The sequence below is a fragment of the Alosa sapidissima genome, chromosome 5 (assembly GCF_018492685.1).
Source record: "Alosa sapidissima isolate fAloSap1 chromosome 5, fAloSap1.pri, whole genome shotgun sequence".
Lineage (NCBI taxonomy): Eukaryota > Metazoa > Chordata > Actinopteri > Clupeiformes > Clupeidae > Alosa > Alosa sapidissima.
In genome coordinates, this window is record NC_055961.1 from 28288240 (window position 1) to 28314402 (window position 26163).

The window sequence follows — 26163 nt, forward strand, 5'->3', positions numbered from 1 at the left end:
AGGTGCATTGTCATTAATATCAAGAACAGAAATGTGGATTTTTACCGTCCCAGATTTTTGTGGGTTTCCACCATCGATAGCGGTTAGGGTAAGGTAATGATGTTCTTTCTTTTCTCTATCCAAGGGCGTTTTGAGGACCATTTCAACATTTTTACTACCATCTGAACTACTCTTTACATTCAAATCAAAATGGTCTGTGGGGTTCAAAACATATTTCTGCAAAGTGTTCAACCCCACGTCGGAATCAATTGCGCCTCCCAAAGAGAAGCGCGCTCCGGGTAGGGCGGATTCGCTGATTTCTTGGTCAATTTCATTCTTAGGAAAAACAGGACTGTTGTCGTTTACATCCTGTATATCAATGTTAATACTAAAAAGCTCCATGGGATTTTCAAGTACCACTTCAAAACTCAGACTACAAGCGGCTATCTCCCCACATAGCTGCTCGCGGTCCATTCTTTGTTTTACTACTAGCTGTCCCTTTTCTCTATCCAGCCCAACGTACTCACTGCCATCCGAGGTGAACACTCGAGCTCTCCCGGACACAAGTCGCTTCAGTTCAATCCCAAGATCGTTCGCAATATTTCCAACAATGGATCCCTTGGTCATTTCCTCAGGTATCGAATAACGGATTTGTCCCATTGCAAAAAACAACAGAGATACCAACAACCACAAGAGCGATAATGTCCATCTCTGACAACAGAACCCCTTGTTCATCGTGATATTGGTCCGAGGAAAATAAGCTATCAAAATAACAAAGAGACTATTTTTTTCCTTCCGTTCAACAATAAAAGATTAAAATACCCAAAGGCTTTGCCACAGCATTTAAATAGCTGACGCGATAACTGCAAGCAATGTGATTTGGGCCAAACCTTCTTTTACTGTTTATAGATGATGGGAGGTACGGAGTGTAGCCAAGTACACGCAATCAACAGCGGCACTTAGGGTTCAAAAAACGAATTACAACATTTAAACTAGGCCTAATGGTTTCAATATATCATATAATGTCATTTTGTATATTGTTATGATAGGAAATGCGTTTTCTTACAGAGCTGTCTGTAATGAGTAAATAATAATGAAAAAACAGAATGAATCTAATCATGAAAGATGAAAGAATGTGGGTAATCTGTTAAACCATTATATATGCAAATCAACCCGGTCAACCTGTTGTTGCTATAATCAGCAAATGATGCATGCTCTTGTGTAGCCTACAGTGACGTGCACGTGTGCACACGTTTGTTGGTGTCAGTAACTGTAGGCTATGATTGGTTGGGGTGTTTTTAATGCCACATCTAGTGACATCTATAAAAACATCTATTAGGCCTATATGTATTGATTGAAATTCCAATTTTATCCAAACGATTGAACATCTCACCTCTGTGGAGAAATCTGCATCCTGCTGTTGCATCTTTTCTCTCTGCACGGTCCCCGGCCGACTCAGGCTCACCAACGTGTTTTGGCTGTACGGTCTGATGCGTTTTACGTCACTCATCCTCGAATCAGTGGTCCCGCAAACCTCGTAGTTGTACACGTGCTGTAAAGTTCCGTCAGAGTACATTGTTGGGTAATATGGAATCACGGGGAGATTATTGGCCGATTTATAATACAACTTCCTCTGTCTCCATCTGTAGATTTTGACAGATATGATTGCAATAACAGAAAACATGAAAAGGAGGGACACCACAATCAAAGCCAAGATTAAATAAAAAGTCAACTTGTCATTGTAATCCTTTTCATGCGTAAAGTCAGAGAATTCAGAAAGCACTTCAGGAAAACTGTCGGCCACTGCCACGTTCACATAGACTGTAGCTGAGCGAGAGGGCTGTCCGTTGTCCTCCACTACAACAGTGAGTTTCTGTTTCACAGCATCTTTATCAGTTACCTGACGCACAGTTCTGATCTCTCCATTCTGTGCGCCAACTTCAAACAGCGGCCTGTCTCCAGCTTTATGCATCTTATATGAGAGCCAGGCATTCTGTCCAGAGTCCACATCAACGGCCACAACTTTACTGACCAGATAACCAACATCTGCTGAACGAGGCACCATTTCAGCCACAACCGACCCACCGGTCTGGACGGGATAAAGAATCTGAGGTCCGTTGTCATTCTGATCGGTAATGAAAATAGTTACGGTGGCATTGCTGCTGAGAGGTGGGGAGCCTCCATCCAACGCTTTGACTTGAATGCGTAATTCTTTAATTTGCTCAAAATCAAAAGCACGCACTGCGTGGATGACACCGCTCTCTGAATTGATTGAGACATATGTCGAAATGAAATTACTGTTCATCTGGGCCTCCTCCAGATAATAGGATATTCGAGCATTGTGACCTGCGTCTTTATCGTCGGCCGCCACAGAAAACACAGACAGGCCCGGTGAATTGTTCTCCATGACATAGGCAGTGTAACTTGTTGACTCAAAGACTGGTGCATTGTCATTAACGTCAGATACTTTCAATATAAGAGTTGTATTCGTCGAATATGAAGGAGATCCTTGGTCAGTTGCTGTTAGTGTTATGTTGTATTGAGGGACCCTTTCGCGATCCAGGTTCTGATCAGTGACCAAACTAAAAATACTAGAAGACGAAGACTTAATTTTGAATGGTAAGTCTTTGTCAACATAAAGCCGAACATCACCATTTTTATCTGAGTCTGAATCCTTAACGTTTAACATTGCCACCACTGTATTGGGGGGAGCATTTTCAGATATGTGGTCAGAAAATGTCATAACAGTGATGATTGGGGCATTATCATTCACGTCCAACATATCAATCAACACTTTAGCTGTGTCAGTTAAACGTCCTTGATCAGTTGCTTTCACATTTATTTTATACTGTTTGTTGCTTTCATAGTCCAGATTTCCAATCACCTTGATATCACCAGTAATACTGTCAATTTCAAACACATCCGCCATATTATCCGTGGAATGTGAGAATGAATAAGAAACCTCTCCATTCACTCCAGAATCTGCATCAGAGGCACTAACTGATAAAACTAATGTACCTTTAGAGGAGTCTTCTGGTATAGACGCTTTATAAAGACGAGAATTAAACACAGGTGCATTATCATTTACATCTAGTACATCAATGTGTATTTTGACTGTCCCTGTTCTGCTCGGTGATCCTCCATCTACAGCGGTTAGCGTCAAAACATGCTCTTCTGTAGTTTCCCTATCAAGTGTAGTTTGGAGAACCATTTCCAGATATTTACTACCGTCTGAGTGTGAATGCTGATTAATCTTAAAATGATCGCTAGGTAAAAGAGAGTATGACTGAATGGAATTCATTCCAACATCACGGTCTACCGCGTTTTCCAAAGGAAAGCGAGTCCCTATGATAGCCCCCTCGCTTATGTCTAGTTTTACAGACGTATCTGGAAATAATGGGGCGTTGTCATTAATATCTAAGATTTCGACGTCAATACGATGCAGTACAACTGGATTTTCGAGAATTATTTGAAAATGTAAAGAGCATGGAGCTATTTGGCCACACATTTCCTCTCGGTCAATCTTTTCTTTCACGATGAGAGTGCCTCGGTCATTGTTCAATGCTACGTACTCACGACTGTCCTCTGTAAAAATCCGTGCACGGCCGGTTTTCAATCTTTTGATATCCAGACCCAAATCCTGTACAATATTTCCCACAACAGATCCTTTCGGAAGTTCTTCTGGAATAGAATAGCGGACTTGTCCATTAATGCCAACCACACCAATGTACAAAACAAGGAGCTTCAGTGGCCACGAATACAGCCTAATTCCGCCTCTTCTCAGCTCGACACAATATCCGTCACCCATGATTGTGGGAAAACAGTAAAAACGTTTAGAAGGAAAACGCAACTAAATGTGCATACTACCCCAAATGCACATGAGAGCAAAATAGTGCTAACGCTTTTGTAATCAAAGCTCATATGGCTGAAGATGGAGGTAGGTACCGGATAGAGAGTGACTGCTATTCAAGTGTCCAAAATAGTGTATTGCTGTTCAACAGCGGCCCTTAGAGTTTATTTGTTACATTGCAGCTTCCAGTTGACCATCGATTACAGGAACACGACTGGCACACATGTTCATATAATGATATTACATTTAAAACCACATCGTAATAGGACGACAGACAAACTGATGCAATAGAGAATAATTAATGTAGCAGGCTAATACGTATTGCTTTACATTTAGCCCAGATGATTTAAGTGTTCAATGATATCTCACCTGAGGTGGAAACTCTTCACTGTCCTCCCTCCTCTGAACGTGGGGAAGTGTCAGAGTCCCGCTGGGATCAAAACCAATGACACTTTGGCTACCAGGTCTAATACCTTTCAGGTCACTTTTCCTGGAGTCTGTCGTCATGCACACCTCATAATTGTACACCTGTTTCAAAGTTCCAGTTCCTGTGGTGTCTGCGTAATGAGATGGATAATATGGAATAACTGGCAGATTGGAATGATACAGGACGCGCGATTGTCTCCACCTGTAGATCTTCACTGAGATTATGGCAACTAAACACGTGATGAAGAGAAAGGAAACCACGGCTAGAGCCAAAACTAAATAAAAAGTCAAATCTCCATTATAATCCTTGTGCGTAAAATCAGTAAATTCGGAGAGAACTTCAGGAAAGCTGTCCGCCACTGCAAGGTTCACATTGACTGTAGATGAGCGAGAGGGATGTCCGTTGTCCTCCACTACAACAGTGAGTTTCTGTTTCACAGCATCTTTATCAATCACCTGACGCACAGTTCTGATCTCTCCATTGTGAACCCCAACTTCAAACAATGGCCTCTCCAGTGCTTTTGGCAGTTTATATGAGAGCCAGGAATTCTGTCCAGAGTCCACATCAACAGCAACTACTTTAGTGACCAGATAGCCAACATCTGCTGATCTAGGCACCATTTCAGCCACCAGAGAACTACCAGTCTGTACTGGATAGAGCACTTGAGGCGCATTATCATTCTGGTCTTGTATTCGAATCTGGACAGTGGCATTGCCAGATAATGGCGGCGATCCCCCGTCCTGAGCTCTAACATGTATCCTAAATTGACGAAGCTGCTCATAATCAAATGAGCGCACTGCGTAAATGACTCCTGTCTCAGCATTGATGGAGACTAGAGATGACGCCGGTGCTCCGTTAATCTGAGTCTCATCTAATATGTAAGAAACACGTGAATTCTGACAGCAATCTGCGTCTGTGGCTCTGACTGTAAATATAGACATGCCTGGTGAGTTATTCTCCGTGATATGTGAAAGGTAATTCGTCTGTTCAAAAACAGGCCGATTGTCATTTATGTCAGCTATGCGCAACTGAATGGTTTTATTCGTTGAAAGAGGTGGCGATCCCTCATCTGTGGCTGTGATAGTAATGTTATATTCGGATAACAGCTCCCTATCTAGCGTCTCCTCCGTCAGTATAGTGTAATAGTTCTTCAAAGAGGATTTGATGCTAAAAGGAATATTTCTGTTTATTTTGCACCTCACCTGTCCATTTTCAGCCGAATCTAAGTCTTTAACATTTATAACAGCCACAGTTGTGCCAACGGGGGCATCTTCAGAGACAACATTCGAGAAGGATGTTAATGATATCACCGGAAGGTTGTCATTGACATCAACTATATCTATAATCAAAACACACGAATCAGTGTAACCGCCATTATCTTTGGCCTCTATGTTTATCTCGTACTTCTTAGCTTTTTCGTAATCAATATCCCCAGCTACTGTCACCTCTCCTGACTTCTCATCGATTTCAAACAGCCCACGTTCGCTTTCTGATACGTGCCGAAATGCATATATCACCTCACCATTGACACCTTTATCGGCGTCTGTGGCATGAAGCGTAATGACGGGGCTTCCTTTAGGGGGATTTTCTGCAACAGATGCCCTGTACACCTTCTTGGTGAAAACGGGAGCATTATCATTGACATCTATCACCTTAATATTTATCTTCATCACTCCAGACTTGGATGGATTACCACCGTCATTCGCAGTTAGTGTCAGAGATAATTCTTCAGTCTTTTCCCTGTCTACAGGGGACTGTAGCATCATTTCTATGTACTTATTTCCGTCTGAGCGGGTTTCGTGTTTCAGTATGAAATTATCGGTTGGTTTTAGACTATAACCCTGAATGCTATTATCTCCGACATCAGGATCATAAGCGCTGTCTAGTGGAAATCGAGCTCCAGGGATTGCAGTCTCCATGATTTCAATGCTGATTTCGTCTTTTGGAAATGTCGGAGCATGGTCATTGACATCCAGAATTTCTATCAATACCTCATACAGCTGAATGGGATTCTCTAATATAATTTCGAAACTGAAACTACACGGAGATATGTGCTTACAAAGAAGCTCACGGTCTATTCTCTCACTCACCGTCAGCGTCCCTTTGTCTGTATTCAGCTCTACATAAGGACTGCTGTCTCCCGCTACGATACGAGCTCGGCCGCTCCGAAGCCTTTTCATGTCGATACCCAAGTCATCTGCGATATTTCCTACAAGAGAACCTTTCACCATCTCCTCCGGAATGGAATACCGAACTTGTGCCCTCACATAGCAAAAACAACAGAGAAGACTGACTGACACGCACACATTTCTGAAAAAGAAGCTACGTAGAGGTTTGGCTGCCATATTTTAAAATTATGTAAATTGTATCCTCAATGCAGAACAGGATAACAAGGAAAATAGGCAAAATTCAATTAGATGTCTTAAATATGAAAGTGGTAATCCACAAATCCATCCTTACTGATTCTGTTTAGCATCCAGGGACTATAGCAAACACAAAGTGCTGCTCTGTCTTTCCGAGAACAGCAGAATGATTTTTTTCTTCAAATAACGAGACCCTCATCTTCCTTCCGCTTAACCAACAGCGGCACTTACAGACCGATAACAGAAGTGCAACTATATTTTACAACATTGCACTAAATTAATCAAATACAGTGATATGTAGATACAGGTACGCTGCAAAATGTAACTTTACGAAGTACACATATTGAATCCGATACTCAGCCTGAGGTAAAGCAGAAGAAGGGTATTTGATCATCACATTTGTTTCTTTAAAAAGTTCTCTTAACTGATAGTATATGGTCATTTGAAAGTTAAGAGCAAAGACATGGTGCTGAAGCAGTAGAAACATAAACTAAGCCCTTTAAAAGAGGCCACTACGGCTGTCGCTGTCCACCATCTGTGGTGCTGAAACGCAAACGCTTTAAAACAGACCAATTATACCGACAGAAGATATGATGAAAGAGAGAAAGACAGAGAAGAGGAAGCCTCAAAATTAAATGACCAACACATCAAAATATCAACAAGAAAACTACGTCATAGATGATATACAAAAAAAATGTCCAAATGTATCAAAAGTTCAAGGAAACCAAGGGCCTCACCTGATCTGGAGAATTTAAATCATCTAAGAAAAGTTGTTCTTTCTGTATTCGCTTCATGGTTTCAGTGGCATTTGAGTCCATTATTAACACGTTCTGACTAGTGGGTCTTGGAAACGTTCCATCACCTTTCCTGGAGTCTGCCGTCATGCACACCTCATAATTGTACATGTGCTTTAACGTCCCGGTTCCTCCAGTGTCTGTGTAATGAGGCGGATAATAAGGAATGACAGGAAGATTTGACTGATAGAGGTGAGCTTGTCTCCATCTGTATATCTTCACTGATATTATGGCAACTAAACACGCAATGAAGAGAAAGGACACCACAGCTAGGGCCACAACTAAATAAAAAGTCAGATCTCCATTATAATCCTTGTGCGTAAAATCTGTGATTTCTGAGAGTAGTTCAGGAATGCTGTCCGCCACTGCCACGTTCACATTGACTGTAGCTGAGCGAGAGGGCTGTCCATTGTCCTCCACTACAACAGTGAGTTTCTGTTTCACGGCATCTTTATCAGTCACCTGACGCACAGTTCTGATCTCTCCATTCTGTGCGCCCACTTCAAACAGCGGTCTGTCTCCAACTTTATGCAGCTTGTATGACAGCCAGGCATTCTGTCCAGAGTCCACATCAACGGCCACTACTTTAGTGACCAAATAGCCAATATCTGCTGAACGAGGCACAATTTCAGCTACGACTGAGCTGCTTGTCTGCACTGGATAGAGAACCTGTGGCGCGTTGTCATTCTGATCTTGTATGATAATCTGCACAGTCACGTTACTGCTTAGAGGTGGCGACCCCCCATCTTGCGCCTTTATCGTAAACTGTAGATTCTTCATTTGCTCATAATCAAAAGACCGTATGGCATGGATGACGCCGCTGTCGGCATGCACAGACACGTATGAGGAGACCTGTACGCCACCAACGGAGCTCTCCTCGAGTATGTAATTTACACGCGCATTCTGATTCCAGTCAGCATCTTTGGCCTTTACTGTAAATACAGCTAAACCAGGCGAATTATTTTCAACTACAAAGGCCTCATAATGATCTTTTTCAAACAAAGGTGCGTTATCATTTACATCTGAAATCTGTAAGCGGAGAGTTACATTGCTGTATAACGGAAGGGCTCCTTCATCAGAACAAATAACAGTGATGTTATACTCTGTTTTTTTCTCTCTGTCCAGGTCACTATGTGTAAGGAGACTGAAAAAGTTTTTTGATGGAGATGTAATTGTGAAAGGGATGCTGTCTTCAATATTACATTTCACTTGGCCATTCTTACCCGAGTCAGGGTCGTTTACATTCATCATTGCAATCACTGTGCCAGTATTTGATTCTTCAGAAACAGAATTAGACATAGAAATAATGCTAATAGTTGGTTTGTTATCATTAACGTCAATCATGTCAATTATTACTTTACAAGAATCAGAGAGTCCTCCCTGGTCTTTTGCTTGCACATCCAATTCATAACGGCTTGAAATTTCATAATCAACCACGCCATCAACGGTAATGTCTCCACTTTGTGGGTCTATGCTGAATAAATCAGTCAATCCCTCCATTGTATGTGACATGTAATACCTAATCACGCTGTTTGAGCCGTCGTCTGCGTCGGTCGCGGTCACAGTGACAAGCTTAGTGCCTCTTAAAGCATTTTCTGTTAGGGTTGCTTTATATATTTTTTGTGTAAACACAGGAGCATTATCATTAACATCCAGAACAGTTACGTGTATCTGCACTGTACCTGACATCTGTGGCTCGCCACCATCCTTAGCGGTCAATAGTAAAGACAAGCGCTCATGTTTCTCTCGATCAAGAGGTTTTTGAAGAATCATTTCAACATTTTTACTTCCATCTGCATGACTGTTCAATTTTAAGGCGAATTTATCTGTTGGCTTCAGCGAATAGCTCAGTAAGCCATTGCTTTCGACGTCGCGATCCACGGCTTTCTCTAACATAAATACAGCTCCAGTCATAGCTGATTCACTAATTTCGAATTTCATCTCATTTTTCTTGAAGCTAGGGGCATTGTCGTTTATGTCTGTGATTTCAATCGTGATTCTATACAATTCCATGGGATTTTCGAGAATTACTTGCAAATGTAAAGCGCAAGGTGTTGTCTTTCCACAAAGCGCCTCTCGATCCATTTTCTCTTTTATAAAAAGCGTCCCTTTTTCTTTATCCAGACCGATATATTCTGTTCCATCCCCGGTGTATATACGCGCCTTTCCTGACATTAGCCTCTTCAGTTCCAATCCCAGATCTTGAGTTATACTTCCAACTAAAGAGCCTTTCGACATTTCCTCAGGAATAGAGTAAGTGACTTGTCCGTGTATATCGTGTAAGAAGAAAGAGATCAAGAGTACTTGCCACACCATTGTTTTGCACGACATTCTCCCCGCTCTTTGTCACCCCTGCCTCGTAGCATAGGCCTAATGCGAAAAAGGTATATCCCGGGTTTCTTACAGACGCATTTTGAGGCAAATATGAAACAAACACGCGAATAAAAGAAATCGGCATGCGACGTGCGAGTGTGCGTTATAGGTACATCCCCTTTTTCTATTCACTGAGATAAGAATAAGGATAACTCAAAAACTCTATGACCAACAGCGACCCTATGAGTTTAAACACAGAACTGCAACATATGCAGGCTGCTTTGAAAATATAATTTCACAAGAGCAGGTGCACAGATATATTTAAAAAAATAACAACCAACGTAGGCATGCATCCACAGAAGTGAAAACAACATTATTCCTTTATATAATTCTGTATCTCTCTCTTGCGTTTTAGGTAGGCCTACAATATAAATTGAACTGTTGAACTGTGAAGTACAGACTGAAGTCTAACTTGAATCAAGAAAACAAATCACAGAGAACAATCGCAATTACTTTACATTCTAAAACATCTCACCTGATTATCATCTGTGTCAAAGATTGCTTTGTCCCTTGGTGGGAGTGGCAGAGTCAGTGTCCCTCCAGTGTCAAGGCTAATGATGCTTTGGCTGCCAGGTCTCATGCACTTTAGGTCACTCTTTCTAGAATCTGTCGTCATGCACACCTCATAATTGTAGACGCGCTGTAAAGTTCCAGTGCCTGCAGTGTCTCCATACTGTGGCGGGTAGTATGGAATGACGGGCAGACTTGACTGATAAAACATGCGGGATTGCCTCCATCGGTAGATTTTTACTGAAATGATGGCAACTAAACACGAAATGAAGAGAAAGGATACTACAGCCAAAGCTAAGATTAAATAAAAAGTCAAGTCATCGGTGTGATCTTTGTTGTGCGTAAAGTCTGTGAATTCCAACAGGACTTCAGGAAAGCTGTCCGCCACTGCCACGTTCACATTGACTGTAGCTGAGCGAGAGGGCTGTCCGTTGTCCTCCACTACAACAGTGAGTTTCTGTTTCACAGCATCTTTATCAGTCACCTGACGCACAGTTCTGATCTCTCCATTCTGTGCGCCAACTTCAAACAGCGGTCTGTCTGCAGGTTTGTGTAGTTTATATGAGAGCCAGGCATTCTGTCCAGAATCCCCATCAACAGCTACTACTTTAGTGACGAGATATCCAATATCTGCCGATCGTGGTACAATTTCCGCTAAAGCAGAGACACCTGTTTGTACTGGGTACAAAATCTGAGGCGCGTTGTCGTTTTGGTCTTGTATCAGAATCTGGACAGTGGCATTGCCAGATAGAGGCGGTGATCCGCTATCTTGAGCTCTCACACTGATTTTAAATCCCCGAAGCTGCTCATAATCAAAAGAGCGCGCTGCGTAAATGACTCCCGTCTCAGCATTGATGGAAACTAATGATGACGCCGGAGCTCCGTTTATCTGCGTCTCCTCCAGCAAATATGTCACACGCGAGTTTTGACAGCAGTCTGCATCTTCGGCCCTGACTGTAAATATAGACACGCCTGGAGAGATATTTTCGTCTACACTAGCTGTGTACAAAACACTATCAAAAATAGGCCTGTTGTCATTGACGTCAGAAATCTTTAGATTAATTCTCTTTGTAGTAGACAGAGATGGTGATCCGTCGTCTGTTATCGTAATTGTAATATTGTATTCAGGGTTGATTTCTCTATCTAAACTCTCATCTGTCAATAACGTGTAGTAATTCCTGAGAGACAATTTTATGACAAATGGAATATGTTTACTGATAGTACAACTGACCTGACCATTTACTCCTGAATCTGCGTCTTTTACGCTAATTACTGCCACTGTTGTTCCAACAGGAGCATTTTCAGGAACTGGATTTGTGAATGACGTCAGAGATATAACAGGAGTATTGTCATTAACGTCTATGACATCAATTATGACAACACAGGAGTCAGTAAGGCCACCGTGATCTTTGACCTCGACATTCAAATCAAACTTTTTCGTTTTCTCAAAATCTATATCTCCTGAAACTGTGATTTCTCCTGAATTTTCATCAATAGTAAACAGGCCAATATCACTGTCATCCACTTGCCTCAGTGAGTATAAGACCTCACCGTTGACGCCTTTATCAGCATCTGACGCACTTACGGTTGTGACTAATTTGCCCACTGGTGCATTTTCGGGGATAGAGGCTCTATAGATCTCTTTAGAGAACCGTGGTGCATTATCGTTTATATCCAAGACTTTAATTTTTATCCTCATCTGTCCCGTTTTCGGCGGTTTGCCACCATCACTCGCTGTTAAAATGAGCGAGAGTTCATCCTTACTCTCGCGATCGACAGGAGACTGAAGAATCAGTTCAATGAATTTATTCCTATCTGGTCGGTTTTCGTGTTTTAAAATGAAATTGTCCCCAGGTTTTAGGGTATAGCCCTGTATGGCATTTATTCCAACATCGGGATCGTATGCCCTGTCTAATAAGAAACGTGCTCCTGGGATAGCGCTTTCACTTATCTCAATAGCAATTTCCTCTCTTGGGAATGTCGGAGAATGGTCGTTAACATCCAAAATTTCTATAGTCACTTCATACAATTGAATCGGATTCTCTAATATCATTTCGAAGTTGAAACTGCAGGGAGAAATCTGTTTACAGAGGAGCTCCCTGTCTATCCTCTCACTCACCACCAGCGTCCCTTTGTCTGTGTTCAGTTCAACATAAGGGCTGTTGTCCCCAGCTACTATCCGGGCCCGGCCGCTGTGAAGCCGTTTCAAGTCGATGCCCAAATCCTCCGCAATATGTCCAACAACAGAACCTTTGCTCATCTCCTCTGGAATAGAATATCGCACTTGTCCAGTAACAACTGAGATGTACAACAGTAGCAACAACGAAATTTGTTTCCAGTTATCACCGCCGCGCACACCCTTGATGTCCATTCTGTACATCCCTGCATTGAGCAGATTAAATGGAACCCAAGCGCACATACTAAGCATGATAGCAAATCAATTTCCACAGTAGCAGTCAATAATCTAATATGGAGGGCAGCACAAATACTTTCCTTCCTCTCGGATCATCACATACAGGAGGAGAAACCTACTTAAAAAATACGGAGATGTGTGCGTGAGCGATTGTCTGCAGACATCATCTCAGAGGAGGCGTTTTATTTTCCAACCGGAAATTGAATTCAACGAGCCAACAGCGGCCCTTACAGACCAAATAAAAGAATCACAACAGTTCACTTTTTGTTGTTTGAATGTAGAATTAATCTGAAGTAGCTTCTAAATGTGCTTGAACAGCATCACAAGAAAATCAGTATTAATCAGGCGATATTTTCACAATGCTTAAGATTGACAGCTATAGCATAGGCCTACAGCAAATGATTAATGGGAGACTGTATGCTATAAATGCTGCAATGTAGTCGGAATATAGACGAACAGCCTGGACTAGACAATGGCAGCAGAAAATATTGTGTTTGCATTGATGAGCCCTCCCGTCCACAGGTGATGAAACGTTGACGTCAAACATCACGTTATGAGAATATTGAATTTCAGAATATGAAGGTGATCAAATCATCTTCAACAACTTAACAAATGCATTCATCTCCACCAAAAAACTTTGTTTCTGACAGATATAATACAGGCCACTTGATTAACCTCACTTATCATTATCTAGATCAAACATAGTTAAACATTTGAAACATTAAACTAAATGTTTAACTGAGAGACAAAAATCAGTACAATTCAAAACACATAATAACAACGAGACTATCAGACAACAATATCACTTAAGTATTCCTTAAAGACCTCACCTGGTTATCATCTGTGTCAAAGATTGCTTTGTCCCTTGGTGGGAGTGGCAGAGTCAGTGTCCCTCCAGTGTCAAGGCTAATGATGCTTTGGCTGCCAGGTCTCATGCACTTTAGGTCACTCTTTCTAGAATCTGTCGTCATGCACACCTCATAATTGTAGACGCGCTGTAAAGTTCCAGTGCCTGCAGTGTCTCCATACTGTGGCGGGTAGTATGGAATGACGGGCAGACTTGACTGATAAAACATGCGGGATTGCCTCCATCGGTAGATTTTTACTGAAATGATGGCAACTAAACACGAAATGAAGAGAAAAGATACTACAGCCAAGGCCAAAACTAAGTAAAATGTTAGGTTGTCATTGTAATCATGGTTTTGTGTGAATACTGTGAACTCCGATAATACTTCAGGAAAGCTGTCCGTCACCGCCACGTTCACGTTCACTATTGCTGAGCGAGAGGGCTGTCCGTTGTCCTCCACTACAACAGTGAGTTTCTGTTTCACAGCATCTTTATCAGTCACCTGACGCACAGTTCTGATCTCTCCATTCTGTGCGCCCACTTCAAACAGCGGCCTGTCTGCAGGTTTCTGTAGTTTATATGAGAGCCAGGCATTCTGTCCAGAGTCCACATCAACAGCCACGATTTTAGTGACGAGATAGCCAATATCTGCTGAGCGAGGCACAATTTCAGCCACTGCAGAGCCACCAGTTTGTACTGGGTAAAGGACCTGAGGTGCGTTATCATTCTGATCTTGTATCATAATTTGGACGGTGGCATTACCACTTAGAGGGGGCGAGCCACCATCCTGACCTCTCACACTGATTTTAAATGTCCGAAGCTGCTCATAATCAAAAGAGCGCACTGCGTAAATGACTCCTGTCTCAGCATTGATGGAGACTAGAGATGACGCCAGAGCTCCGTTAATCTGAGTCTCCTCCAGTATGTAGGAGACACGTGAATTCTGACAGCAGTCGGCATCAGTGGCACTTACAGAAAATAAAGACACCCCGGGGGAGTTATTTTCAAATACAGCTGCTGTATATGTGGCCTCTTCAAACATAGGTGTGTTGTCATTTACATCATTGACTCGTAAGTGAATCGTTTTCGTTGTGGAAAGAGGCGGTGATCCGTCATCTGTTGCTGTAATTGTAACGTTGAATTCGGGGTTAATTTCTCTATCTAAACTCTCATCTGTCAATAAAGTATAATAGTTCCTTAATGAGGATTTGATGACAAATGGGATGTTTTTGTCGATAGAACAGCTCACCTGACCATTTACACCAGAATCTAAGTCCTTAACATTAATGACACCCACTGTTGTGCCGACAGGTGCATCTTCGGGTACTGAATTACTGAATGATGTCAACGATATGACAGGGAAGTTGTCGTTCACGTCACTTACTTCAATTACGACAACACACGAATCCGTAAGGCCACCATGATCTTTGGCTTCAATTTTCAACTCATATTTTCTAGACGTTTCATAGTCTACATCTCCACTTAATACTATATCGCCTGATCTCTCACCAATCTTGAACAGGCCACTCGTACTTTCAGCTCCATGTCGCAAAGCGTACATCACGTCACCATGAACCCCCTTATCTGCATCCGAGGCGCTTACTTTTACAATAAAGGTTCCTTTAGGTGCATTTTCTGGAACTGAAGCTTTGTAACGTTTCTTATCAAAAACTGGAGCATTATCATTAATATCTAATACTACTATGTTTATTTTCATAACTCCAGACTTCGGTGGATTGCCACCGTCTATTGCAGTTAAAATTAAGGAGAAATTTTCTTTTTTCTCCCGATCTAGAGGGATTTGCAACATCATTTCAATGTTTGTATTGTCGCCCGAGTGTACATCATGTTTCAGAACAAAATTATCCGTTGGTTTTAATGTATAGGACTGTATGGTATTTACTCCGACATCAGGGTCATAGGCACTGTCTAAAATGAAGCGGGCCCCTTGGATAGCATTTTCAGATATTTCAATATTAATTTCCTGTTTGGTAAATGATGGTGAATGGTCATTGATATCGAGTATTTCTATAGTTACTTCATATAACTCAATTGGATTCTCTAATATCATCTCTAGGGTGAAACTGCAGGGAGAAATCTGTTTACAGAGGAGCTCCCGGTCTATCCTCTCACTCACCGCCAGCGTCCCTTTGTCTGTGTTCAGCTCAACATACGGACTGTTGTCCCCGGCTACAATACGAGCTCGGCCGCCCCTTAGTCGTTTTAAGTCGATACCTAAATCCTCTGCGATGTTACCGATGACAAAACCTTTGCTAGTCTCCTCTGGCACGGAATATCGCACTTGTCCAGTCACGTTGCAAACACACAAAATTACAAGAAGACAGAAAACACGAAAGCTTCTGTCGTGAAGACACCACCACATATTCCTGGAAGCCATTTTGCACATCCAACCCAGATGAAAGACCAGAGTAACCTTCACAAACGGAGTTAATATAGCATATCTTCACAATTAAACTGTAAGGAAAAACCGTGTAGGTCACTGATCTCGCCAAAAAAATATAGCCGCTTTACTCCTGCATAGGTTTTCTTTTAATACTGACATCGATATACTAGTGTGTCCTGGTAAAATGGGAGGTACTCTACTTTGAGCAAGCCTCATTCTCTTATCCAACAGCGGCTCTTACAGACCGCTGAAAGAAAAGCGTCTGTGTGCATTTACTCTTACAGTAATAATAATTATTTTGGGATTGTGGTAATGACGGTCTCATTAGTACTGAATTTAAAATTATTGATGCTCCAATGTGTCACTGCAACTACTAGAAATAAAACAAAACAAACAAAACATAATCAAACACAGGAGGAACAGCAGCCTGTCGTTTGGAAGCGCCGCTGTCCATATGCAGTGGTGTTGAAATTGTTACGCAACGGCCACAGCCAAAGGAATTTCGACTAATCACGGAGCCTACTGCGTTCTAGAAGGTAATTTTGCCAAATACTGAGGCTAACATAAAGGAGGCCATATTATAACTAAGCAAACTAAATTAAATGAGCTAACCTACCTCAGGAGAGTCACATTCCATCAGCATCTCTTTTCTTTGCATTCGTTGCATTGTTTCTGCAGAGACTGGATCCATGATTAACACATTCTGACTGCTGGGTCTGACAAAAGTTGAATCACTCTTCCTGGAGTCTGCCGTCATACACACTTCGTAATTGTATACGTGTCGCAGAGTTCCAGTGCCAGTGTCTCCATACTGTGGCGGATAGTACGGGATGACTGGTAGATTTGAATGATAGAGGCGAGATTGTCTCCACCTGTAGATTTTTACGGAAATGATGATAACTACACATGAAATGAAGAGGAAGGATACCACGGCCAATGCCAGAACTAAATAGAATGTCAGGTTATCATTGTAATCCTTGTCACGAGTAAAGTCTGTAAATTCTGAAAGCACTTCAGGAAAGCTGTCCGCCACTGCCACGTTCACATTGACTGTAGCTGAGCGAGAGGGCTGTCCGTTGTCCTCCACTACAACAGTGAGTTTCTGTTTCACAGCATCTTTATCAGTCACCTGGCGCACAGTTCTGATCTCTCCATTCTGTGCGCCAACTTCAAACAGTGGCCTATCTGCAGGTTTGTGTAGTTTATATGAGAGCCAGGCATTCTGTCCAGAGTCTACATCAACAGCCACTACTTTGCTGACAAGATAGCCAACATCTGCTGAACGAGGCACAATTTCAGCCACACCAGAGCTTCCTGTTTGTACTGGGTAGAGTATTTGAGGTGCGTTATCATTCTGATCCTGGATAATAATGTTCAGTGTCACGTTGCTGCTAAGAGGAGGGGACCCCCCATCCTGGGCTTTGACACAAACTTTTATTTTTTTCATCTGTTCATAGTCGAAAGACCGAATTGCATGTACAACTCCACTCTCAGCATTAATGGAGATATATGAAGATACGGGGTTTCCGCCCCATGCACTTTCATCTAAAAGATAAGATATCCGTGCGTTTTGGCTCCAGTCATTGTCTCGAGCGCTAACTGTGAAGATGGACACGCCTGGAGGGTTATTTTCAAAAACATACGCTTCGTATGTACTCTGGGAAAACTCGGGAGCGTTGTCGTTAACGTCAGACACTTTAAGGGTTAATGTTTTTTGGCTGGAAAGTGAAGGAGAGCCTGAGTCTGTGGCCGTGACTGTGATATTGTACTCTGACACACGCTCGCGATCTAAAAGCGCATCAGTAACTAATGTATAATAATTCCTTAAAGACGATTTCAATTTAAAAGTAATGCTTTGACCAACATTTAAGTTCACGTTTCCATTTTCTCCCGAATCAATATCTTTCACGTTGAGTATTGCTATAGTTGTACCGACGGTTGCGTCCTCTGACACAGGGGATGAAAATGACATAATACTTATGACAGGTGCATTGTCATTCACATCGATGACTTCTACTATCACTTTGCTGGAGTCTCCTAAACCACCTTGGTCTTTCGCTTCTATACCGATTTCATATTTTTTTACTTTTTCGTAGTCGATATCTCCTATGACAGAAATCGCACCAGTATTCTCATCTAATGAGAAGATTGCTGCGATGTTGCCTTTAAGATTCGCAAAGCTGTAATTAATCACTCCATTTGTACCGCTGTCTGCATCACTTGCATTAACAGTAGTTATATATGTGCCTCTCTGAGCGTTTTCGACTACCGATGCCGTATATACGGACTGGTTAAATACCGGTGCATTATCATTCACATCTAGTACAGTCACTTTAATACTAACAGTTCCGGACTTCGGGGGGTCTCCTCCATCCACAGCTGTGAGGGTTAAAGACAGCTGTGGGCGCAGCTCTCTGTCTAATGGCTTCTGTAGCACCATCTCAGCATATTTGATCCCATCCGGGCGTGCATGCTGTTTAAGAACAAAGTTATCGTTTTCAGTCAGAATGTAATTTTGCAGTGCGTTTACCCCGACATCAGGGTCCTCTGCGCTGCCCAGCAAAAAGCGCGCTCCTGGTGTGGCCGATTCGCTGATCTCTAGATTAATTCTATCTCCCTGAAACGTCGGGGAGTGATCGTTTACATCCAAAATCTCTACTGTAACGTGATGTAGTTCCACAGGGTTTTCTAAAATTATTTCAAAGGTGAAACTGCATGGAGTCGTATCGCCACAGAGCTCCTCGCGGTCTATCCTCTCGCTGACAACCAAAATCCCTTTGTCTGAATTCATATCAGCATATTGAATACTGTCTCCGGTTACAATGCGAGCTCTTCCTGACCGTAGCCTTCTTGCATCCAAGCCGAGATCATTCGCAATATTCCCAATAAGCGAGCCTTTCCTCATCTCCTCCGGAATGGAGTACCGCATTTGTGCATAGACAGTTCTGACAAAAACAATCGCAAAGGCCACCATCATCCATTCTGCGCTCCGCTGTGTTGCTTTAGCCGATCTCATTGTCTGTGGTTGTTTTTCCTAACACTAAACTAGAACAATACAGGTATCAAGTACTCGGTCAAAATGTACATCGCGTATAATCTGAAAGCATACAACTGTGTTAATCATACAAAACCGCGGGATATGAAGTCAGTTTGTGCTGCTAGCTCCCTGGCTCTTTTCTCTTCTCTTTACCTCCCTCCTTTGCCTCTGACAACATGGGGAGGTCCTACTCATAAAACTGAATAGCTTTTCGTTGACCAACAGCGGCCCTCAGAGTCCGAATCACTGTATGACAAACAGTATAATACTCTACGATAATATTTGTTTATGTCACTAATACAATCGAAATTAAATCATTAAATGACATTAAACGATGATCTAGAAATGTAGATTCTATGGCTCATTGTATAATAATTACAAGTATTAAAACTAAGCAAGTATGTCGGCGCTGTCCACTTTCCAGGGTGCTGAAAAAATATATATACACAACTATACAAAATACAGAGAGAGCGAGAGAGAGAGAGAGAGAGATACAAACAGGCCTACACAAACACATGCAAACAGGCTTAAGACAAATAAAGAGAATTAAGTATATCTGAAATCAAGCACATGGCATCGCTTACCTCTTCAGGTGAATCAGTTAGGAACCCTGCTTTCTGTGCTAGCCTCAACGTGTCTCTGCCACTTGCGTCGATGCTAACCAGGCTCTGACTAACAGGCCGTATACATTTCAGGTCACTGTTCCGAGAGTCATTCGTCATGCACACCTCATAATTGTAGACGTGCTGTAAAGTTCCTGTTCTGCTTGCGTCTGCGTAGTGTGGAGGATAGTACGGGATTACCGGTAGATTGGAATGATAGAGGCGAGATTGTCTCCACCTGTAGATTTTTACGGAAATGATGATAACTACACATGAAATGAAGAGGAAGGATACCACGGCCAATGCCAGAACTAAATAGAATGTCAGGTTATCATTGTAATCCTTGTCATGCGTAAAGTCTGTGAATTCTGAAAGCACTTCAGGAAAGCTGTCCGCCACTGCCACGTTCACATTGACAGTAGCTGAGCGAGAGGGCTGTCCGTTGTCCTCCACTACAACAGTGAGTTTCTGTTTCACAGCATCTTTATCAGTCACCTGGCGCACAGTTCTGATCTCTCCATTCTGTACGCCAACTTCAAACAGTGGCCTGTCTCCAGCTTTATGCAGCTTATATGAGAGCCAGGCATTCTGCCCAGAGTCCCCATCAACAGCCACTACTTTGCTGACAAGATAGCCAACATCTGCTGAACGAGGCACAATTTCAGCCACACCAGAGATTCCTGTTTGTACTGGGTAGAGTATTTGAGGTGCGTTATCATTCTGATCCTGGATAATAATGTTCAGTGTCACGTTGCTGCTAAGAGGAGGGGACCCCCCATCCTGCGCTTTGACACAAACTTTTATTTTTTTCATCTGTTCATAGTCGAAAGACCGAACTGCATGTACAACTCCACTCTCAGCATTAATGGAGATATATGAAGATACGGGGTTTCCGCCCCATGCGCTATCATCTAAAAGATAAGATATCCGTGCGTTTTGGCTCCAGTCGTTATCTCGAGCACTAACTGTGAAGATGGACACGCCTGGAGGGTTATTTTCTAAAACATAGGCTTCGTATGTACTCTGGGCAAACTCGGGTGCGTTGTCGTTAACATCAGACACTTTAAGGGTTAATGTTTTTTGGCTGGAAAGTGGAGGAGAGCCTGAGTCTGTGGCCGTGACTGTGATATTGTACTCTGACACACCCTCGCGATCTAAAAGTGCATCAGTAATTAATGTATAATAATTTCTTAAAGAAGATATAAATTTAAAAGTAATGCTTTGATCAACATTTAAGTTCACATTTCCATTTTCTCCCGAATCAATATCTTTCACGTTGAGTATTGCTATAGTTGTACCGACGGTTGCGTCCTCTGACACAGGGGATGAAAATGACATAACACTTATGACAGGTGCATTGTCGTTCACGTCGATAACTTCTACTATCACCTTGCTGGAGTCTCCTAAACCACCTTGGTCTTTCGCTTCTATACCGATTTCATATTTTCTAACTTTTTCGTAGTCGATATCTCCTATGACGGTAATTGCACCTGTATTCTCATTCAGTGAGAAGATTGCTGCGATGTTGCCTTTTAGTTTGGCGAAGCTGTAATTAATCAATCCATATGCACCGCTGTCTGCATCACTTGCATTTACAGTGGTTATATAAGAGCCTCTCTGTGCATTTTCGACTACTGATGCAGTGTATACCGACTGGTTAAACACAGGTGCATTATCATTAGCGTCTAGTACAGTCACTTTAATATTAACAGTACCGGACTTCGGGGGGTCTCCTCCATCCACAGCTGTAAGAATTAAAGACAGCTGTGGGTGCAGCTCTCTGTCTAATGGCTTCTGTAGCACCATCTCAGTATATTTGATCCCATCCGGGCGTGCATGCTGTTTAAGAATAAAGTTATCATTTTCAGTCAGAATATAATTTTGCAGTGCGTTTACCCCGACGTCAAGGTCCTCCGCGCTGCCCAGCAAAAAGCGCGCTCCTAGTGTGGCCGATTCGCTGATGTCTAGATTAATTTTATCTCCCTGAAACGTCGGGGAGTGATCGTTTACATCCAAAATCTCTACTGTAACGTGATGTAGTTCCACAGGGTTTTCTAAGATGATTTCAAAGGTGAAACTGCATGGAGTCGTATCGCCACAGAGCTCCTCGCGGTCTATCCTCTCGCTTACAACCAAAATCCCTTTGTCTGAATTCAAATCAGCATATTGAATATTGTCTCCGGTTACAATGCGAGCTTTTCCTGACCGTAGTCTTCTTGCATCCAAGCCGAGATCATTCGCGATATTCCCAATTAGCGAACCTTTCCTCATCTCCTCCGGAATGGAGTACCGCATTTGTGCAATGACAGTTCTTACACAAACAATCGCAAAGGCCACCATCATCCATTCTGCTCTTCGCTGTGTTGTTTTAGCCGACCTCATTGTCTGTGTTTGTTCTTCCTAACACTAAACTAAGACAATAGAGGCATCAAGTACTCTGCCAAAATGTACATCACGTAGATCGTCTGAAATCATACAACTGTGTTAACAATCATAAATAAACGACGGGGTTTAAAGTCAGTTTGTGTCACTAGCTCCCTCGCTCTTTTCTCTTCTCTTTGGAGGTAAGGAGGTAGGAGGCTTCTTTGCCTCTGACAACATGGGGAGGTCCTACTCATAAAACTGAGTCGCTTTTCGTTGACCAACAGCGGCCCTCTCAGTCCGAATCACTGTATGACAAACAGTATAATACTCTAAGATGATATATTTTTGTCACTAATACAATAGAAATGAATGTCGACATAAAACGATTATCTACAAAAATATAGATTGTATGGTTCGTTGTATGATAATTACGAGTACTAAAACTAAGCAAGCATGTCGGCGCTGTCTAATTTCTAAAGTGCAGAAATACATTAAAAAATATATACAACAATATGAGAGAGAGAGAGAGAGAGAGAGAGAGAGAGAGAGAGAGAGAGAGGCCGAAAGGCCAACTCACAGGCCAGCACTCATACATGAAAACAGGCTTAAGGCAAAGAAGGATGATAGATTAGCATATCAACATCTGAAATCAAGCACATGGCATCGCTTACCTCTTCAGGTGAATCAGTTAGGAACCCTGCTTTCTGTGCTAGCCTCAATGTGTCTCTGCCACTTGCGTCGATGCTAACCAGGCTCTGACTAACAGGCCGTATACATTTCAGGTCACTGTTCCGAGAGTCATTCGTCATGCACACCTCATAATTGTAGACGTGCTGTAAAGTTCCTGTTCTGCTTGCGTCAGCGTACAGCGGAGGATAGTACGGGATTACCGGTAGATTGGAATGATAGAGGCGAGATTGTCTCCACCTGTAGATTTTTACTGAAATGATCACGACTACGCATGAAATGAAGAGGAAGGAAACCACAGCCAATGCCAGAACTAAAAAGAATGTCAGGTTATCATTGTAATCCTTGTCATGCGTAAAGTCTGTGAATTCTGAAAGCACTTCAGGAAAGCTGTCCGCCACTACCACGTTCACATTGACAGTAGCTGAGCGAGAGGGCTGTCCGTTGTCCTCCACTACAACAGTGAGTTTCTGTTTCACAGCATCTTTATCAGTCACCTGACGCACAGTTCTGATCTCTCCATTCTGTGCGCCCACTTCAAACAGCGGTCTGTCTCCAGCTTTATGCAGCTTATATGAGAGCCAGGCATTCTGCCCAGAGTCCCCATCAACAGCCACCACTTTGCTGACAAGATAGCCAACATCTGCTGAACGAGGCATCATTTCAGCCACACCAGAGATTCCCGTTTGTACTGGGTAGAGTATTTGAGGTGCGTTATCATTCTGATCCTGGATAATAATGTTCAGTGTCACGTTGCTGCTAAGAGGAGGGGACCCCCCATCCTGCGCTTTGACACAAACTTTCATTTTTTTCATCTGTTCATAGTCGAAAGACCGAACTGCATGTACAACTCCACTCTCAGCATTAATGGAGATATATGAAGATACGGGGTTTCCGCCCCATGCACTTTCATCTAAAAGATAAGATATCCGTGCGTTTTGGCTCCAGTCGTTATCTCGAGCACTAACTGTGAAGATGGACACGCCTGGAGGGTTATTTTCTAAAACAAAAGCTTCGTATGTACTCTGGGCAAACTCGGGAGCGTTGTCGTTAACATCAGACACTTTAAGGGTTAATGTTTTTTGGCTGGAAAGTGGAGGAGAGCCTGAGTCTGTGGCCGTGACTGTAATATTGTACTCTGACACACGCTCGCGATCTAAAAGCGCATCAGTAACTAATGTATAATAATTCCTTAAAGATGACTTCAGTTTAAAAGCAATATTTTGATCTACTTTTAACTCCACGTTTCCATTTCCCCCCGAATCAATATCTTTAACGTTGAGTATTGCAATTGATGTGCCAAGGGGTGAATCTTCTGACACAGGTGATGAAAAAGACATGACATTTATAGTGGGAGCATTGTCATTTACGTCAATCACCTCAACTATCACTTTGCTGGAGTCCCCTAAACCACCTTGGTCTTTCGCTTCTATTCCAATGTCATATTTCTTCACCTTTTCGTAGTCGAGATCTCCTATAACAGAAATTACACCCGTGTCTTCATCAATTGAAAAAATCGTAGCAACGTTGCCTTTAAGGTTTGCGAAACTGTAATTAATCAATCCATTTGTTCCGCTGTCTGCATCACTTGCATTAACAGTAGTTATATATGTGCCTCTCTGTGCGTTTTCAACTACAGTTGCAGTGTATACCGACTGGTTAAATGCAGGTGCATTATCATTAGCATCTAGCACAGTCACTTTAATATTAACAGTGCCAGACCTCGGGGGTTCTCCTCCATCCACGGCTGTAAGAATTAAAGACAGCTGTGGGCGCAGCTCCCTGTCTAATGGCTTCTGTAGCACCATCTCAGCATATTTTAATCCATCTGGACGAACATGCTGCTTAAGAACAAAGTTATCGTTTTCAGTCAGAATGTAATTTTGCAGTGCGTTTACCCCGACATCAAGGTCCTCTGCGCTGCCTAACAGAAAGCGCGCTCCTGGCGTGGCCGATTCACTGATCTCAAGATTAATTTTATCTTTCTGAAAAGTTGGAGCATGATCATTTACATCCAATATTTCAACCGTGACGTGATGCAATTCCATAGGATTGTCGAGGATAATTTCAAAGGTGAAACTGCATGGAGTAGTATCGCCACAGAGCTCCTCGCGGTCTATCCTTTCGCTGACAACCAAAACCCCTTTGTCTGAATTCAGCTCAGCGTACTGGAGGCTGTCTCCTTTGACGATACGAGCTCTTCCTGACCGCAGTCTTTTTGCATCCAAGCCGAGATCATTCGCGATATTCCCAATAAGCGAACCTTTCCTCATCTCCTCCGGAACGGAGTACCGCATCTGTGCATAGACAGTTCTTACACAAACAATCGCAAAGGCCACCATCATCCATTCTGCTCTTCGCTGTGTTGTTTTAGCTGATCTCATTGTCTGTGTTTGTTCTTTAACACTAAACTACAACAATACAGGTATCAAGTACTCGGTCAAAATGCACATCGCGTAGAACATCTGAAGGTATACAACTGTTTTAACAATCATAAATAAACGACGGGCTTTAAAGTCAGTTTGTGTCGCTATCTTCCTGGCTCTTTTCTCTTCAATCTCACTCTCCTCCCTTCTTTGCCTCTGACAGCATGTAAGGAGGAGGTCCTATACATTCAATTGAGTCGTTTTTCGTTGATCAACAGCGGCCCTCAGAGTCGAAATCACTGTATGACATACAGTAAAATAGCCTACCATAATATACTTGTATACTAATACTATCAAAATGAATGTCGACTGGACATCAAACGATGATCTACAAACAAATCTATATTTTAAGATCTTAATCAGTATTAGTATTAGGCTTAAATACAAAACTAGACATCAAGTTTATAGTGATGAAACATATTTGTCACTGTCAGGACAAATAGCCTAGTCTCAATTAACAGCCCAAAATGTCCATGTCAAGATAAATCGAACAGAGTGCACCACTACCAGTAAATATAAAACAAAGAAGTACCCACAACATTTTTTTTTAACAAGTCATTACTGTCATTAACAGAAGCAGAACCAAGACGTTAGTCGCTGTCCATAATTTAGTGCTGAACGTCAACCTAATAGGTTAATGTTATGAAATATTTCCCGTGCTAAATATGTGATGTCATTATGCACAAGGCGCAAACAATTGCATCCTTGTGTCTTGCCTATGCATTTCAGTGTTCAGTGTTACATGCATACCAATATCAAATACCTTACCCGTCCTGGCGATTCTGCATCATCTAAAACGTGTTTCTTCCTCGCTGCACCCTGCATTGTGTCCATGCAACTCGGATCTACCATTAACACACTCTGAGATGGTCTCAGAAACTCAACTGATTAGACAGGACATAAATAACACTTAGCTCATCAGTTAAATTCCAGGGAAACCACAAAGCCTACTAATGAAAGTAATGTTATCCTTGACATGTATGTGTATCTAAGTTCAGTGAATGTGTAAGGCTTGACTGGTCTTTGCCTGGACTGTCACTACATTGGGAGGACTGATACAGAACGATCGAGTAAGACAGTGTTCAAG

General features: G+C 42.3%; 2 protein-coding genes across 35 annotated transcripts in view; both read right to left on the reverse strand.

Annotated features, from left to right (window-relative positions):
• LOC121709120 (protocadherin gamma-A4-like) overlaps positions 1-26163 on the reverse strand; it is a 162830-nt gene that overhangs the window by 59823 nt on the left and 76844 nt on the right. For 3 of the 32 annotated variants that reach the window (XM_042092241.1, XM_042092238.1, XM_042092240.1), the window contains exons 1-2: positions 10262-13533; positions 1373-1531 (exon numbers count right to left, since the gene is read on the reverse strand). The exons of 15 other annotated variants lie outside the window; for them this stretch is intronic. In XM_042092241.1, coding sequence (XP_041948175.1) covers positions 1373-1531; positions 10262-12724 — 2622 coding nt within the window. In that variant the 5' untranslated portion in view covers positions 12725-13533. 14 more of the 32 variants (XM_042092236.1, XM_042092219.1, XM_042092198.1 and 11 more) reach the window with 13 other exon arrangements.
• LOC121709123 (protocadherin gamma-A4-like) lies at positions 19608-25927 on the reverse strand. Of its 3 annotated transcripts, none has more exons than XM_042092250.1 (3): positions 25827-25927; positions 22635-24947; positions 19608-19837 (listed from the first exon to the last, which is right to left on the reverse strand). In XM_042092250.1, the coding sequence occupies exons 1-3, from the start codon at positions 25908-25910 to the stop codon at positions 19727-19729; spliced, it is 2508 nt and encodes an 835-aa protein (XP_041948184.1). In that variant the 5' UTR covers positions 25911-25927; the 3' UTR covers positions 19608-19726. The 3 variants fall into 3 exon arrangements, with proteins under 3 accessions (XP_041948184.1, XP_041948185.1, XP_041948182.1); XM_042092251.1 differs by having other exon boundaries at positions 25845-25899; XM_042092248.1 differs by lacking the exon at positions 25827-25927 and having other exon boundaries at positions 22635-25409.

Excerpts from the sequence above, each read along its gene's own strand:
- LOC121709123 (XM_042092248.1), bottom strand. The coding sequence starts at position 25,034 with ATGAGATCAGCTAAAACAACACAGCGAAGAGCAGAATGGATGATGGTG. Across the intron at positions 19,838-22,634 it reads TAACTGATTCACCTGAAGAG|GTGGAGACAATCTCGCCTCT; the intron begins GTAAGCGATGCC and ends AAAAATCTACAG.